This window comes from Bos javanicus, chromosome 11 (assembly GCF_032452875.1).
Source record: "Bos javanicus breed banteng chromosome 11, ARS-OSU_banteng_1.0, whole genome shotgun sequence".
Classification (NCBI taxonomy): Eukaryota; Metazoa; Chordata; class Mammalia; order Artiodactyla; family Bovidae; genus Bos; species Bos javanicus.
The window spans coordinates 44,675,071-44,691,921 of NC_083878.1; the positions used below are offsets into that span (position 1 = coordinate 44,675,071).

Below are 16,851 nucleotides of genomic sequence, written 5' to 3' on the forward strand. Positions count from 1 at the left end.
AAGAATACACCTTGACTTGCCTTTATGATATGTCACCACCAGTAACTTCCTGGCAACTATTTACCCAGTCCTGCAAAGACTATACAAGGCACACATTACATATAAAGCCTTTAAGTGCTCCAGGAATCGTGACAGAGTTCCTGACCTTTAAGAACACAGACTAAAATTAAGGATAATCTCTGGATAATGTGATGATGTAAAGCAAAATAGAAATGTTCACCAGAAATAAAAAGGCAGTGGGGACCCACACGGACTAACGGTCATAGCCAGGTTACATTTGCATGGGACAAGGAAGGCTTGTGGGAACAGTAGATACTGGAGACGGAGGACTCCAAAAGGTGCTCATGGGGTGGGAAGGTGAGGGCACAGCGAATGAATGACAAGGCTGTGGAAAAGCAGGCGCCATGTTTCCGAAGAGGAAGGGCCGCTGCACCCCAGAGGTGAGGAGGGTGAGTGAGGAGCCAGATGGGCCCTGCAGAGGGACAGGGCTGGGGCTACAACACATGGCAGAGTGAGCTGGCTAACAGTTTTGCGCGGATACTTTCTCACATGTCCCCACTCTCCTCCCCGTCCAGCCACTGCCCCGAGCTCAAGCCTCAGGGCCCCTGCCACCCGGGGTGCCTGCATTTCCCAGACCCCACAATGGGCTGAATCATCACAAAGGCCCAAGTCCACCCTGTGTTCAGGTCCCTCCTGAAATGGATCAAGGAGATCTTCCATGCATACTTCTTCCTCACAAGTCAAGCCTTTTCCTCCAACTTGTAAAGACTTAAAGACTTCCACACTACGTTACTCCTTTCCACTTCTGCTCCTAATTATGGCTGCAGAAAGGACTGCCCTGTCCCAATTTCCTCTTTCTCTCCAAATCCTAAGAGTCCACACAAGCCCCAACCCCCAACCATTCACCCACAGAAGCTTCTCCCTCTGCACTCTTGACACCCACTGCCTGGACCTCTCGTGTCTGTGCTGACTCACCAGCGAGAGGTGCTGGCTTTCTTAATCAAGCAGCTCTTTTGAAGTTTTCCCAAGACCTGAGCCTCTTTTTCAGCTAGCTGGCTAACTCAAAGTCAAATGTCTGCAAGTGTTTGTGACCTGGCGCCCTGCTACCCAGTATGCACAAGAACACAGCTGGAAGATGGGTGCGTGCACAGGGAAGGGCCCAGAGAAACCAAGCACAGAGAGTATTTGAAAACTCTGTTAATTACTTAAGAATGAAAAAAAGCCCATGGCTCAAAGAAGAGATTCAAAGAAAATTAAAAACATCTCAAGCTGAATTAAAATAAAAACACAATGTATCTGCTTGTTAGCTGAAGGACTGCCTAAGGGACACTCACAGCTCTAGTGCTTACGCTGGAAATTATTTCACAGATAAAATGGAACAGAATCACCTCAGAAAGATTCCATGGGCATTACAACCATCCTGCTCTGCTGACAACAGGATCCCTGAGAAATGTTTACAGGACTGAATGTACACAAGGGCACAGTGGGTAGTCTTACAGCCCCGCTCTTTAGTCCCCAGTCTCAGTCCCTACTGTGAGGATGACTGGGCTGCCAAGGGCTGGTCAAGGAAACCATCAGCACTGGCCCCCACCCCCATCCCCCACTTCTGCTGAAGACAGTGACCATGAGGTGCAGTGGGTTCTGTTTTACTCACTCATTTCTTCTTGCAGGGTCTCTTGTTTCTGTTTTTGGATTTTTATTTCCTGCTCCAAATCTTCTATCTTGCTGTTTTTATTAGATAACTTCTGATTCAGCTCTCTCATCAAGCGCTCGTAATCAGCAATTTCCATGTTCATTAGAGTGGTCTGCTGGGCATCCTGCACAGGTTTCAACGAGAGGTCCATGTGACAGTGGATGAGCTAACTCTGTCTAGGAATTTCTGAAAGGATCAAGGATCAAAGCACACCTACTCTAGGATACTTTTCTGTAGCATAGAAACTTCACATGTTAATGAAAATGCTGGGGTACTTCCTAGATTGTAATTTCATAAAATAGACCACTTTTGTAAACAGTTTAACTTTCTCAGTTTCATTGTATAATTTTCATTAACTACAACTGGTCTACTCTTATTTATAAAATATTCCTATTTTAAGCCGCTCTTATAGTACCTTTATTTTTGCTCCCATTGTTGGAAGAGCAGAGAAAAATTCACCAAAGTTCTCAGCGTAATATAAACTTCAGTTTCTAACATTAACTAAATTTTTCATGTGTCACAGAATAATCATGTACAAAGAATAAAACAGCAAACCAAGCCTAAATTCTTCCAGAGAGATGGGCACTGGATAACTAAGTTAAATTTTCCATATTCTGAGGCAAATAATTTATAAAGAAGTACTTCAGTATCACAAATAACCTTGTTTTTGAAATTTTACTTTTCAGGGTCTATAGGATAGTTTAAAAATGAGAACATTGCTATTCTAAGTCTAGTGTTTCATTTTAGCTTTCTGAAAGTGAAAGTCACTCAGTTGTGTCCGACTCCTTGTGACCCCATTGACTATACAGTCCGTAGAATTCTCTAGGCCAGAATACTGGAGTGGGTAGCCGTTCCCTTCTCCAGGGGATCTTCCCAACCCAGGGATGGAATGCAGGTCACCCGCATTTCAGGCAGATTCTTTACCTTTCTAACCAGCTCTAATTCTTGCATGGTTTTCTGAAGCTGTTTCTTTTCCTTTTGAAGCTGTAGCTGAAGTTCTTCTAGTTCATTTACAGAACTGGCATGCTCCTAAAATTAAAAATAGAAACATTGGGACCCCTAAGCCAACCAATGTTTAAAAAAAAAAGCATTCATAAAGGATTATAAAATAAATCTGACATATAAAGTACAGAGTTTGGAAATCTTTCCATATTTAAAAAATATACACCGAAAAATCATACTGTGGATTCTCAACTTCACAGTTGGAATTAATTAACTTCAATTAATTAACTTTAATTCCACGTTAAAGAATTAATAAACTTTGATGATTTAACAAATGCTCATCAGCAAGTCTTTCCTTCACTGAAGTACTGCAATAAAAACACCACTGTGTGAAATGAATTCACCCCACAGAACTGTTTTGACCTTTATTTTCTGTTCTTTCTGAAGTTTTTCAGCTTCCAGCTCTTTGTCTGCCATAGCCTTGGCTTTGTGGACTTCTAGAATCTGCGCTTCCAATAAGCAGGCGTTAGACTGCAGTGTCTCGATACGGGCCAGGAAGTCTTCATTATCTGAGGTTAATTTTTCACACTACAATGACAAATGATTCACTACTGTAAACACACAGAAAATACACACAGGAGAGGAAGAATAAAATGGAACATAATGAGAATACTGGCACAGTATAAAAAAGTGAAGTTTTCAGAATCGAGTCCACGAAATAAAAATGCAAAAATCAAGAGTAAGTTTAAAACACAGTCACTGTTGATGTTAATTTGGAAAACATTTCAAGAGACCAGGAGCACTAACAGATGAAAAGGCAAAAAATGAAAAAAACAAAAAACAAAAAACCTCAGGGGAGCCGAGTTTACAGCTGTAAGTAAGACAGGATGGTTGCCAGTTTTCTGGTCATATTCTTCTCTCAACATTGGGAAAAAGAAAATAAAATTAAGTTTCTATGTATTAATTTTAACTTTTGTGCAAAAAAATATTCGAATTGAAATACACTTATTACAATTTTCACATATGAAAGTGTCAGTCACTCAGTCATGTCTGACTCTTTGTGACCATATGGACTGTAGCCTGCCAGGCTCCTCTGTCCATGGGATTCTCCAGGCAAGAATATTGCAGTATGCCATTCCCTTCTTAGGGGGATCCTCCCAAACCAGGGATTGAACCTGGGTCTCCTGCATTGCAGGTAGATTCTTTACCATCTGAGTCACCATGAATTTACTCAATTTAAAGTTACCTGAAAAGTCAAATTCCTTAATTGTCTTGTAAGGTCTTCTACTTGATGCTCAAAGTTATTGGCACGTTCTTTCTCTGCATCCAACTGTTCTGACTGCTTATCATATTCTGATAAAAGATTCTTCAACAAAAGACAAAAGGACTTAACTTCAGGATATTATCGTACACTCAACTCCTCAGACTGTATGACTGGGCCGTCTTAACACAAGCCTTAAGAGTTCATTCTGGAAGCCTGAAATATTTACCTAGATTCAACATTTGACAGACTACCCCATGGCATCATACAATAAAATTAGCATAATCTAGATGACTTTTAGTATGAGGTAGTCTCTTAAAGGCTCGAAGAGGATTTAAAACATATACAATGCAGTATCTCCAAGTTATCTGTCTAGTCATCAAAAATACTTCTGAAACATGAACATTTAAGCGGGCAGGAGAAAAAGTTTACCCTTGTCACCTGTTACCTCCACCTACAGAGTCTTGCTGAAGACAGGCAAGATGTCCTCCATCTTGGGCCTGGCCCAGATGAAGCAGAGGCGCTCAAGGAATATGAGAGGACCCCACACACAGTCTCATACTCTGCAGCAGAACGTTCACGATTTTCCAAAGACCCTAAAACCACGTGGCTTTTTCCTTTGATGTTCCTAGTCGGCCCTGCTCAGGAGAGAACCCCAGGACCGACCTCTGTGATCCACACCAGCCAACAAGGACGTCCTCCAATGTGCAGCGAGACTCAACTCTTCCCTGTAGCCTGTGTTTCCTCTCCCCTTTCTGATAAATCCTGTTTTCCCCTTGTTCCTGGTCAACTACTGACTGTTCTTCACAAAAATGCAGCCCTGTACAAAATAACTAACACATGTCTCTGGCTTTCCCTGAAAGTGGCCTCAAGGAATCACACCTGTGCTGTTCTGCATGGACTGTGCCTTTGGAATTGTGCCCAACAACATGACTGTTTCTGACAACAGAGAGGAGCTGACTCTACCTGTGGTCTGATTCTAGGCTCTTTGCTCCACTGCTGTCTGTTCATTCTTTCACCACCACCACTCGCAAATCCTGACTGCTGCAGCTCCACACTAAGTCTAGCAGTAGGGCAGGGCTAATCCCCCCATTCTGTTCTTCCCCAATACTGTGTTGCCCCTTTGAGGTCTGACCTGTATTATCTTTCTTCTTTCTAAAGAACTCTTATTAAATTTTTTTTGGGGGGGAGCTGCACTGGGTCTTCTCTGCTTTGCAGGGGTTTTTCTCTAGTTGTGGCATGGGGGCTACTCTTCCTTGTCGTGCACAGGCTCTTCTTGTTGCAAAGCATGGGCTCTATGGGCAACGGACTCCGGAGTTGTGGAGCACGACCTTAGTTGCTTCTTAACAAGTGGAATCTTCTTGGACCAGGGATTGAACTTGTGTTCCCTCCACTGGCAGGAAGATTCTTATCTACCACACCACCAGGCAAGTCCTAAAGAATTTCTTTTAACATTTATTGACAGGAATGTCTACTGGCAACAAACGCCCTCCATTTCTAAGAAACTCTATTGCTCCTTCACTTCTAGTGCAAAGCATTCTAGGTTGGTGGGTTTTTTTCTCTCAACACCTTAAGCAATGCATTTTACATTCTTCTGTATGGCTCCTTGTAAGTTTGATGTAATCCTCTATACATAAGGTGTTTTTTCTGTGGCTTCTTTCAGGACTTTCATCTTTGATTTTCTGTAATCTGAAAATGACATGCCACGGTGCACCTCTTCTGGTTGTGCCACGTGTGGTGTTCTCTGAACTTCCTTCCCGGATCTGTAGCTTGGCACCTGACATTAAACCGGGTAATCAGTCTTCCCTGTGCCAAGTATTTCCGTGTTCCGTTCTCTCTCTTCTCCTATGGCATTCATATTGCACACATGCTATACATTTGTAGCTGCCCCACAGTTCTTGGATGTTCTACATTTTCCCCCCCTGGTCCTTTGAAATACATATTTTAAAGAAGTAAATTGGTATGCTTGGTCTACCTTTACAGGAAAATAAATTAGATTATATGGTTCTCAAAATGTAAAGAAGCAAGCTCCTAATGATTCATAAAAGACAGATAAACCCATATATAAATTTCAAACAAGCATTTTTTTAAATGAATGAGATATCTTTATGTTAAGGATACTAATCCCTTGTCATATTTTCATTTGTTAGTTTTATCTAGTTCAGTCTCTTTCCCCTTGTAACTTAAGTTTAGAAAAGTATTTTGTATCTAGAGATCACATGATCAAGTATTTTAAGTATTTTATTCTAATTTTTAAAAATCACTTTCATTTTTGACGAAACCTCAGAATTCATTTTGGAGAGTGGAACTAGATTTTCCTGAAGCAGTTTTCTGATTCCTCCTTTCCTGGTTTCTCTGTTTTCAGGTCTCACTGGGGCAGCACAGCTTATTTATTTGCTGGAAGAAGAGATCTGGAACCAAATGCTTGAACCTAACCCCTGCTCCACTGGCTTCCTGCTCTGTGACCTGACTCCTTGCTGGTAAACCAGCAACGTTAATAACATGCTTATTACACACGCACATCACGTGTGAAAGGACATGTCAAGCACTGAGAAGACTGCCTGGCCTACAGTGCTTGTTGTTACACAGGAGTCACCCTACCCACCTTAACTTTCCTACACACTATTTCCTTGTCTGTCTGCTTTTACTGCCACTGGGACTAAAGGCCAAGCTGGCAGAAACTCCACCTACCTGGTTGACCACCGTCTCCCTAGTACTCAGGCTCAGCCTGGCTGTAGAAATATTTGAATGCATGAAGAAACAAAATGGCATGTTCTTATGTTTTATTTTTACATTTTCCTATAATAGTGTCTCATGTTATTTAGGCTGATGAGCAGTAATACCTCCAAATAGTGTTTTCACTTTTGTGTTAGACATGTCTGCTGCTTCTGCTGCTGCTAAGTCACTTCAGTCATGTCCGACTCTGTGCAACCCCATAGACGGCAGGCCACCAGGCTCCTCTGTCCCTGGGATTCTCCAGGCAAGAACACACATGTCTAACTTTCACATTTCCTTGGCCAGAGGACTGTAATAGTAGCCATCTTTGTTTATTACTGATTTTATTAAGAAATTCCAAACAGAAATGGTAGTTTTAAAAGACAATACCTTAAAGGCATATTTAAAGCCTAGCCACTTAAAAGCTTGACACTAGGATGACACATTACACACACACACAAATAGTGCACACCTTTACTAAAACATACAAGGTGACTATGTTATGGACAAGAGTTTTCATTATCAGAGAAATGCAAATCAAAACCACGATGAGGTACCATCTCATGCCAGTCAGAATGGCTGCTATCCAAAAGTCTACAAACAACAAATGCTGGAGAGGGTGTGGAGAAAAGGGAACCCTCTTACACTGTTGGTGGGAATGCAAACTAGCACAGCCACTATGGAGAACAGTATGGAGATTCCTTAAAAAACTGGAAATAGAACTGCCATATGATCCAGCAATCCCACTGCTGGGCATACACACTGAGGAAACCAGAATTCAGAGACATGTGTACCCCAATGTTCATCGCAGCACTGTTCACAACAGCCAGGACATGGAAGCAACCTAGATGTCCATCAGCAGATGAATGGATAAGAAAGCTGTGGTACATATACACAATGGAATGTTACTCAGACATTAAAAAGAATGTATTTGAGTCAGTTCTAATGAGGTGGATGAAACTGGAGCCTATTATACAGAGTAAAGTTAAGTCAGAAAGAAAAATACCAATACAGTATACTAACGCATATATATGGAACTTAGAAATATGGTAACGATGACCCTGTATGCAAGACAGCAAAAGAGACACACAGATATTAATAACAGGCTTTTCAACTCTGTGGGAGAAGGCAAGGGTGGAATGATTTGAGAGAATAGCATTGAAACATATGTATTATCATATGTGAAACAGATCACCAGTCCAGGTTCGATGCATGAGACAGGGTGTTCAGGGCTGGTGCACTGGGACAACCCTGAGGGATGGGATGACAGGGGATGTGGGAGGGGGTTCAGGATGGGGAACATGTGTACACCCATGGCTGAGTCATGTTAATGTATGGCAAAAACCACTACAATACTGTAAAGTAATTAGCCTCCAATTAAAATAAACTAAAAAAAGTTTTATATTTCAAGTACATTTCTTACTTACAAGTTACAAATGTAACTTGTTATTAATGTAACTATTTTTACCTTATAGTTTTCAGCTCCTTGAATGAGATCTCTCATGGAAGTAGACAACTGATCCCTTTCTGAGCGAACGGATTGAAGTTCTTCCTGGAGCGTCTGGGCCTATTTTAAATATATGATAGCTTACTAAAGCACAGAAAAACTTGTTTTCTAAAAGGTAAGGTTCACAAATCTTGCATTTTTTAAGTCAACTTACTTCTTTCCTGCTAGAATCTAGTTCTTTCTTTGCTTTCACAGCAACTAGTTTTAACTTATTTATTTTCTCCTCTTTCTCTTTGGCTTCTTTTTCCAAGTATCCTAAAAACATAAGATGAAAGAATTATACATAAACTCAAATGAAAACTAGGGAAAAATACTAGAATTACTCATTTAGTCCTAGAAATGGAATTTTAATCTAGTACACAAAATATATAATTTGAAATTAAAATAAATAGCAAAGTATCTATTTTTAAGTAAAAGCTTAATTATGCATTTTCTAAGCAAGGCAAACAATGAACAGAATTCTCATTTTCTTCGGTCTTCCAGAATAGCCCATCTCCTCAGTGTCCATACATGGAGAGGCCATCTGGACCCCTGCATGGCAGAGAACCTCCTGGAAATGCAGGTATGCTGGGCTCCTGGTGGTGACAGCCAATCAGGATGAAGCAGAGATGTTAGACGCTCTTCACCGTTCATGATCCACAGGTGCCTCTAGTGGGTGGGTCTGATTTTTCCAGCTGGACTTCAGTATGTCCAGTGTGACTCTCCCTTAACCTCTCTGGCCGTCTCCCCGACGTAAACTCCACGCTCCAAATCTTACTTCTTGTATCTCTGATGGACTTGGGTAATGATCTGAACTTCTGCACTTGCTGATTCACTGAGTTGTGCCTTTGTTCACCACTGCCTTCCTCAGCTGTGACGGGGCACCGTCTATGCGTGTAACACAGGCCAACTCTTCCACTTCTGTGTCTCACCCCACACCCTCACCTACTCGGGCCATCAGTGCACAATTTTCCCCTCTCTTGTGCAGCAAAACCCACTCTCTAATGGATTCATCCCAACAGTCGACAGACATGCAACAAGAGAAATGTCACCAACAGCTTAAGGTCAGGAACAAAGAGTGGAAGCAGCCAAGGAGGAGAGGGGAGGGAAGACATGAGAAGACAGTTGAGACCTCATTCTCTCTCTCTCTCTCACACACACACACACACACACAAATCCACACCACCCCTCTGGACTCTGTCCCATCTCTTCCTTCTGAGCATGGTCTATGTCTGTTCTCACATTTCTCTTCCCCATTTTCTCCTTGAATCCGTTCCAGTCATTGTCTTGCATACCATGGCAACTGTTATCAAGTTACCAATGACCTTGATGCTGCTTAGCTCAGGCTGGGCCTGAATACTAAAGTAGCCTTTCTTACCTCCTCAACATTTCCTCCAAATGCACTTCACTGGTCTTAGCTTCCAAGACATCTTATGCTCTGGGTATTTCTAACCCTCCAGCTATTTCTTTTCACTCTTTTGCCATTTCTATCTTTCTGACTCTTACTCGACAGAGAACTGTTTCTGGTCCTCGTCTTTCTTCTACACTCACTTCCTTGGTGATCTCCACCTCAGGGCTTCTAATGCTAACAATGCAGAGAACAGTGTCTTACCTGGTCAGCCCTCTCCCAGTCACCCCAACCATTCCAACCGTCCATCACAGAAGACTGTGGGGCACTCTAGATTGTTCCCACTACCTCTGCAACAATTGAGCATTAAAATGAGGAATTACAGGTACTTCACACAACCCCATCTTGGTTACTCTGACGGATAAGCAGGAGTGATGAAGCCGGACTTCTCCACACATCACGCCAGCACTGTTGGGAGTGGCCTCTCCCACTCTAGAACCTCCCAGGAGGGCCCCCTGGACGTCAGGAGTGTGAACATACCAGCACCTGCCGTCTCCTCCTGCTACAGTATCCTCCTTCTTGGGTCACATTACTCACTCTTTAAGACAAGGACAGCCTGTCCTGTGATGTTTCTCCCAACTCAACAAGCAGTTACTCACATCTTCCTGCACTGCCACCAGAAGACCTCGTCCACACCCCAAACTCTGGGAAGAACAGCCCTCTCTTGCAGTGTGTTCTTGAAGACAAAGACTGCATCTTAGCCACCTTCCTATCACCAGTGCCTAGGTAGCTGGGCTTTCAAGCCACGTTTGCTAAATGAATGAAAAACCCCAAAACAATCATGGCACTTTTTATAAAAGGAATCACAACAGTCCTCTGGATGAAACAACAGAAAGTGAGAGTTTTGAAAGTGAAGGCGAGCAGAAGGCAGAGGCCATCAGAAGAAGGATACTATGCTTTTAACACCTCATAAACTGGCGAGAGAACTTCCCATTCTGTTCTAACCCTAAGAATCTGTTCAGTTAACTGTAACAACACATGGAAAACCATAGTTACCTATTTTTTCTTCAAACTCTTTTACTGAAGGTTGATCACTTTCTACAGAAGTTGATTTCTTGAAGGAATCCTAGATTTTATAGGAAAAACAAAGACAATCACTGCATTCCCCATGATGAACTGGCCGTTATGCTAAGCATGAAAAAAAAATATTATTAAAGAGAATTCATACAGAGACCAATCACCTGAACAGACTTTCTCTTCCATTTAAAGACCCAGTAATTCTGATCTCATCATGCACGTAGCATTTACTATTAAAAACAATAGCAGCCAAACCCAAGATGACCCACCCAAGGGATATAAAATACATGATGTAATAAGGAAGAGATTAAATGATGACCATAGTTTATCCTGCCACAATCTTGGGAGGAAAATCTGAAGTTTTGGCTAAAATGAAATATTGCTTTAGCCTATTTTTTTGCTTAACAGTGTGCTTTAAGGTAATATAAATTTTTTCATATTTAGTTGTAGTTTTGCTGGTGACTACTTTTGACCAACATTTAACCCCCCGCCACTTAATCTTATGTAAAATCAAGATTCCAAAATGATCTAAAACAGTAATCAGTATGATTAAGTGTGAATATGTTTAATGTACTTTTCAAAAATTTGCATTTGAGCTTAAATGCTAAAAATCTGACTTCAAAGTGTAAAAATAGTGGTATTGTCTTAAGAATTTAAATAAAATTCACATTAATATTACCTTTAATGATATTAACTCTGCTTTCACATCTTGCAATTCAGATTCTTTTTGTTCCAATAATGGCCTTAGGTTTTCAAGTTCTTTTATAAAATCTTTTTCTTTTTTGTGATGGTTTTCATTTTCTCTACACAATTTTTGAGACATTTCTTCAACTTGAATTAGGAGATTCTGATTTTCAAACCTTGTTTGTTCACTGGCATTCTTCATCTCCAGAAGGTCAGACTGCAGGGCCTCCTTTTCTAAGAGGGCTTCTTCTAACTCTTTCCTTAGGACAACTTTCTTTTGCTCATAATCTGTTAGTAGAGACCTAAGTTCCTCACACTGAACCATGTGCTCTTCTTGAAGGAGCTTAATCTCTTCTTCTAACTCTACTATTCTTTTATCATACTGAAAAGCCAAGTTGTGTTTTTCTTCATTTATTTTATCTAAGGATTTACCCATGGCTTGTAGGATGTTTACAACATCCTGTTCTTCCCTTTCTTGTGAAACCTTTGACTCCATCTGTTCAAGAAAACCACACAACTGAGCTTTGACAAACAACTTCTGAACTTGCTCGTTTTCCAACAGTTTATTCAAATTATCCCTTTCTCTGACAGCTAACCGAAGTTCCTCTTCTAATTTATTGATCTGCTCCTGAAATGTAACATCTCCTTCTTTTTGAGACAGGAGGGCTTCCAGATCCCTGCTCAGCAGGTTCTTCTCTGAACTCAGTCTGCTATTTTCTTCACGAAGAGACCTCACTTCCAATGACGTGGCTTCCTGATCTTTGGAGAGAATTTTCAACTGAGCTGTAAGCTTTTCCAGTTTTTGGTTCTTTTCATCCTTTTCTTTTAAAGTTTCTTCTAGTCCTGCTGTTAATTCATTCACCTTCTGCTCTAGTTCACTGTTGTACTGGGCAGTCTGATCCACTTTTTCCCTGAGTTCTACAGTCAACCTTTCTTCCCTTTCACATTTTTTGTGAAGATTATCCATCTCTTCATGAGAACTTTTCATCTTACTTATGAAATCATATTTTTCCTCAGTAAGAGAACTTATCTTTGCTTCAAATTCTTGTAACATGGTATCTCTCTGACTGAGACTAACTAGATACAGTTCATTCTTCTCTTGAAGATTCTTTATGGTATTTTCAAGTTCTGGTACACATTCCTGCTGGGACAGTAAGTTATCATTTTCTTTCTGGAGATAATTCACAGTTTCAAGAAGAGCATCTTTTTCATTAAATGCAGTTTGGAGCTTCTGCTGAAGTTCATTAATATTAAATGCTTGTTGTTGCTTCATTGATTCAAACTCTTGACTTATTTTTTCAGCAGATTCCCCCAGCTCTGTCTGTAAAATTTCCATAATCTCTCGTAAACCCTCATAATTTAACATTGCTTCTTGCTTTTCTTGTTGTAGTTTTTCACACTGTTCCTTAAGACCCTGTATTTCAAACATCAATGTTAACTTTTCTTTTTCTGAATCTGACAAAAATGTCTCATTTAGTTCTGTTATTTCTTTTTGATGCTGTTTCTTCAGACTCTGTACTTCCTTGTTATGTTGTTCTATGGTGCAGCAAAACTGTTTATTTGCATCTTCTAGCTCAGATTTTAATTTCTCAATTATATACCCCTGTTCTTCTTTAGCTAGTAATAATTCATTAATTTTAAACTCTAAATCTTCCCGTTCATGAAAAAACTCATCCTTTATATGTTGGGCATCAATTTCAAGTTTTAATTTTAGATTATTCATGTAAGTTAACTCATCTTTTAAGATGCTATGTTGAGACTCTAGTTCTTTTAGGGCGTCTTCTAAGTGTCTAACTTTTTCATTCACTGCTTGTTCTACAAGAGAATCTTCCTGTAAGAGCAAAGAGCACACCTGATTTTCTTGGCCTGCACCTGAGGCTTTCCCTTCATTTTCTAATTCACATTTATACTTCTGAATGTTCATCTCACCTGCCTCACACTTTCTGACTAAGTTATCTTTTAGCTGGATCAAATAATTCACTTCTGCTTCGTGTTCTTTGGCAGATGTTTCAATTTGGCACATCAATTCTTTCACCTCTTCTTCGTGTGTAGATTTCAACCGTACAAGTTCTTCTTGCAAACTATTAATATCTTTTTGGTACTGCTGACAATTAGCCTCAATCACTCCTTGGAGGTGAGTAATTTCTTGCTCCTTTTCATTTGTGGCGGTTTCTAACTGCTTTTGCAGACATAAAATTTGATCCTCAAAGGCTAGCTTAATTTTCTGAATCTCTTCTTGAAGCTTTTTAACACTATCTTCAGAATCACTCTGAAATCTGAGCTGTTCTGAAAGCTCTAATTGTTTTTTTGTTGCTTCTTCCACTTCCTTTTGCCAATCAGCTTTATCATTACTGTATTTGGAATGTACTGTTGTTAATTCATTTCTCAAATTTTCTATTTCTTTTCCATAGCTTCTTTGTGATTGTTCCAACTCTTTCTGCACATCTTCCAACTTAGTTACAGAATCCTATAAACGTTAAGCACACAAAAATTATTTAAGACAAAACCTCTGCCCTCAGGAAAAATAAGAGACACAGTCTCATAAAGAGGAAACAAGTAGCAGTGTACACAGAGAAATATAATCCTTATATTCCAAAAATTCTGCTTAGAAGCTCTGAGCACCTTAATAATGATGATATCCAGTAGTACTAAAGTCTTACTCAAAGCAAGGAAATCTCTGAGTTTAATTTTGTTTTAAATGGTAATAAATTACATAAGTTCTATTAAGTTACAGGCTTTAACGAACATCTCCTGAATAGAGTGATAAAGTTTTGGGGAGAAAAGTAGCACAGACCCAATGGTAGGCAAGTATCCGAGAAGTGAACAAGCAACAGTATGTACAGTATGTTAGACAATCAACATTTAAATTGGTAGTTTCTCATAAAACCAGTATTTTTCCCATTTTATTAAAAAATGATACAACTAAAAAGATTATAAACATTAAAATGACCAGGTAAGTGTTAGCTGTATCTCTCTGTGTAGCTCAGTGATTTCAATTATCCTTCTTTTAAAATATCAGTCTGTTTCCTTATCTGCAAATATTGTAGTTAAAATGAGATGAGACGCTTTTTTTTCCCTTAGTATTTTTTTAGTCTTATTTATATTTATGTATTTTTGGCTGTGCTGGGTCTTCATTGCTACTCAGGCTTTCCTCTAATTGTGGTGAGCAGGGGCTTCTCATTGCAGTGCCTTCTCCTACTGCACAGCTTAGTCTCTAGGGCATGTAGGCTTTGGTAGTTGTGGCACGTGGTCTCAGTAGTTGTGGTGCACTGGCTTAGTTGCTCTGTGGCATGTGGGATCTTCCCGGGTCAGGGATTGAACCTGGGTCTCCTGCAATGGCAGGCAGATTCTTTACCCCTGAGCCATCAGGAAGTCCAATGAGATGCTTTTTAAGATCTTGGTTCTAAAATTTACAACTATATTATATAAGTTAATAAAAAATAAATAAATAAATAAAATCCTGCCTTACCTCAACCTCTTGCTTCATTTTAATATTTTCCTTCTTCAGAGAAACACAGTGTTGCTCAGTCTCTGCTTTTTCCAAAAGAACAGCATCCAGACGTTCAGTCAAGGCCTGTTTTGGAACAGGACAATTTGTTTGAGGTTAAAAACAGTGGATTGACTTTACCCATAATTATCTCCTCACCTCTCCAAACCATGTAAGCATATTTAAAAGGCTATACACAAGAACCAAGAGAAAAGGAGAAAAGACATGCAGATATGAGAAATTTCAATACAACTTTGAAAAACTGACAGTGGAGGAGGTGGAGGAAGTGAATTAGAAAGAAGCAGCAAGCTAGAACCTGAGGGCTCACACGGAGAAACATGCAAGAAGCTGGCAAACACTCACTAGAAAACCAAACGCTCAGGAATGGAGCCAGCAGATACTGCTGAGGCAGGTACAGGAAGTAGGTTCTAGTTGGGACTGACAGTCCTGATCAGGAGTGCTTAGAACAATGGGCAAGCAAACCCCAGTGTCCCTCCCACCCCCAGAAAAGGTTCATACACTGCAGAGATGAAATGGGAGAGGAACTCAATGAAGTGGAAGCCAAACAAGCCAAGAGTCAGTTTCTTGAAAATAAAGCTAACAAAGCAGACCTCTTATGAGACTGATGAAGAGAAGATGGAAGTCACAAACATAGTGAACAGAAAGGGAATCTATCCATATATAAACTACAGATTAAATAGTTAAGAAGAATATTATGATCAATTATTAACCTGCCAATAATACCAAAAAGTAAAACGGTACAGATAAAAATTCCTAGAAAAATGTAACTTTCACACACACACACACAAATCAACACTGTAACTACTTAAAAATTAAACTAGAGGTTGAAAATGGTCTACCAAAGACACAGGAGGAAAAGAGAGCTTTGCAGGTGAGTTCTATCAAGTTTTTAAACAACAGATTATCCCAATTACATATGAGATTCTTCAGAGAAAATAAAAAACAAGAAGAATTCTCAAGTTATTCTCACAACTGGCATAACTTGATAACAATATCCAATGACTTTACAATACAAGATAATCATGGACCCATTTCACTGTGAATTTAGTCAATCCTAAACCTTAAAACCTAGATAAAATCCTAAACAACAGTAATCAACTATCACCCTAGAACTGCCTCTGAACTTCTGAATGTGAAATAAAAACAAAAATATAAAAACAAAGCAGATCCAAAAAAAAACACAAAGCAGATGTAGACAAAATTAAGAGTTCTATATCAAGTTATAAACACTATTTATAAACATGAGAGTAGAATACAGCCACTTTTCAATACAAGATGATAACAATCTTCCTCCTATGCGTCTGTTCTCAGGAACTTGGAGAAGAACATGGTCTACAGAACGAGAAGGTTAATCAGAAAAGTAAATGGCATTCCACCCAGCAAGTGGGGTGGAAGTGAGGGGCTGAAGCAGAAAGCAGGACAGATATTCACTGGGTCATGGCACAAGGTTGGCTCCAGCAAAACCACAGCAGACCTAGAGACAACCAGACCAAATGAGCACAGGACAGAAGGCTTGAGGAGGCAGGTGTCCAGGAAAAAGTATATAAACAATTATTTGCTCTGTTTAACCATTTGGAAAGTAGGCGTCATTGTGAAAGATAGCTAAGTTTTCATCAGTTATAACAGGAAGTTAATAGCTAAATGTCTCACCAAGGAATAAATCAAAGAATAGCAGGATAAACATAGTATTTAGAAACATAATTTCCATCAACTATTAAGTATTACAGTTATTAGTTGTTAGCACTATTTCTAAATTATGTGCATACATTACTTTTGTTAAAGCAATTTTAGTTTTAAAACTAATTTTTTTCACACTACATAGTATTGCAATGTAAACTTTTTGATAAATTATCAGGGGAAGCCTGAAAACAATAATTTTAGGAGATATACAGAGGGCATTATCTGAAAACAGCTATAAATATACTTAGAGATCAGAGGCACAAAATGGACAGTCATCTCCCAGGAAATACAAATTCCAACAACAAGAAAACAAGAGGGATATGTACAAGAAACTTCACATCCTAACTCGTAATCTTTCCCTTCCTTGTGCATTTGGAAGCAGGATATAAGCTCATTGTAATACCACACACCTCTCAGTTTGACATGGAAAATATGGATTTTTTTTTTTAAGTCAAAT

At 39.6% G+C, this 16,851-nt stretch overlaps 1 protein-coding gene across 1 annotated transcript in view; it reads right to left on the minus strand.

The window, feature by feature from the left end:
* Window positions 1-16,851, minus strand: part of GCC2 (GRIP and coiled-coil domain containing 2) — a 35,056-nt gene that overhangs the window by 11,894 nt on the left and 6,311 nt on the right. The window contains exons 5-13 of the mRNA XM_061432534.1: window positions 14,676-14,780; window positions 11,202-13,673; window positions 10,502-10,571; window positions 8,273-8,373; window positions 8,080-8,178; window positions 3,882-4,001; window positions 3,059-3,223; window positions 2,618-2,722; window positions 1,655-1,817 (exon numbers count right to left, since the gene is read on the minus strand). Of these exons, the coding sequence (XP_061288518.1) occupies window positions 1,655-1,817; window positions 2,618-2,722; window positions 3,059-3,223; window positions 3,882-4,001; window positions 8,080-8,178; window positions 8,273-8,373; window positions 10,502-10,571; window positions 11,202-13,673; window positions 14,676-14,780 (3,400 nt within the window). The remainder of the gene's footprint in view (window positions 1-1,654; window positions 1,818-2,617; window positions 2,723-3,058; window positions 3,224-3,881; window positions 4,002-8,079; window positions 8,179-8,272; window positions 8,374-10,501; window positions 10,572-11,201; window positions 13,674-14,675; window positions 14,781-16,851) is intronic.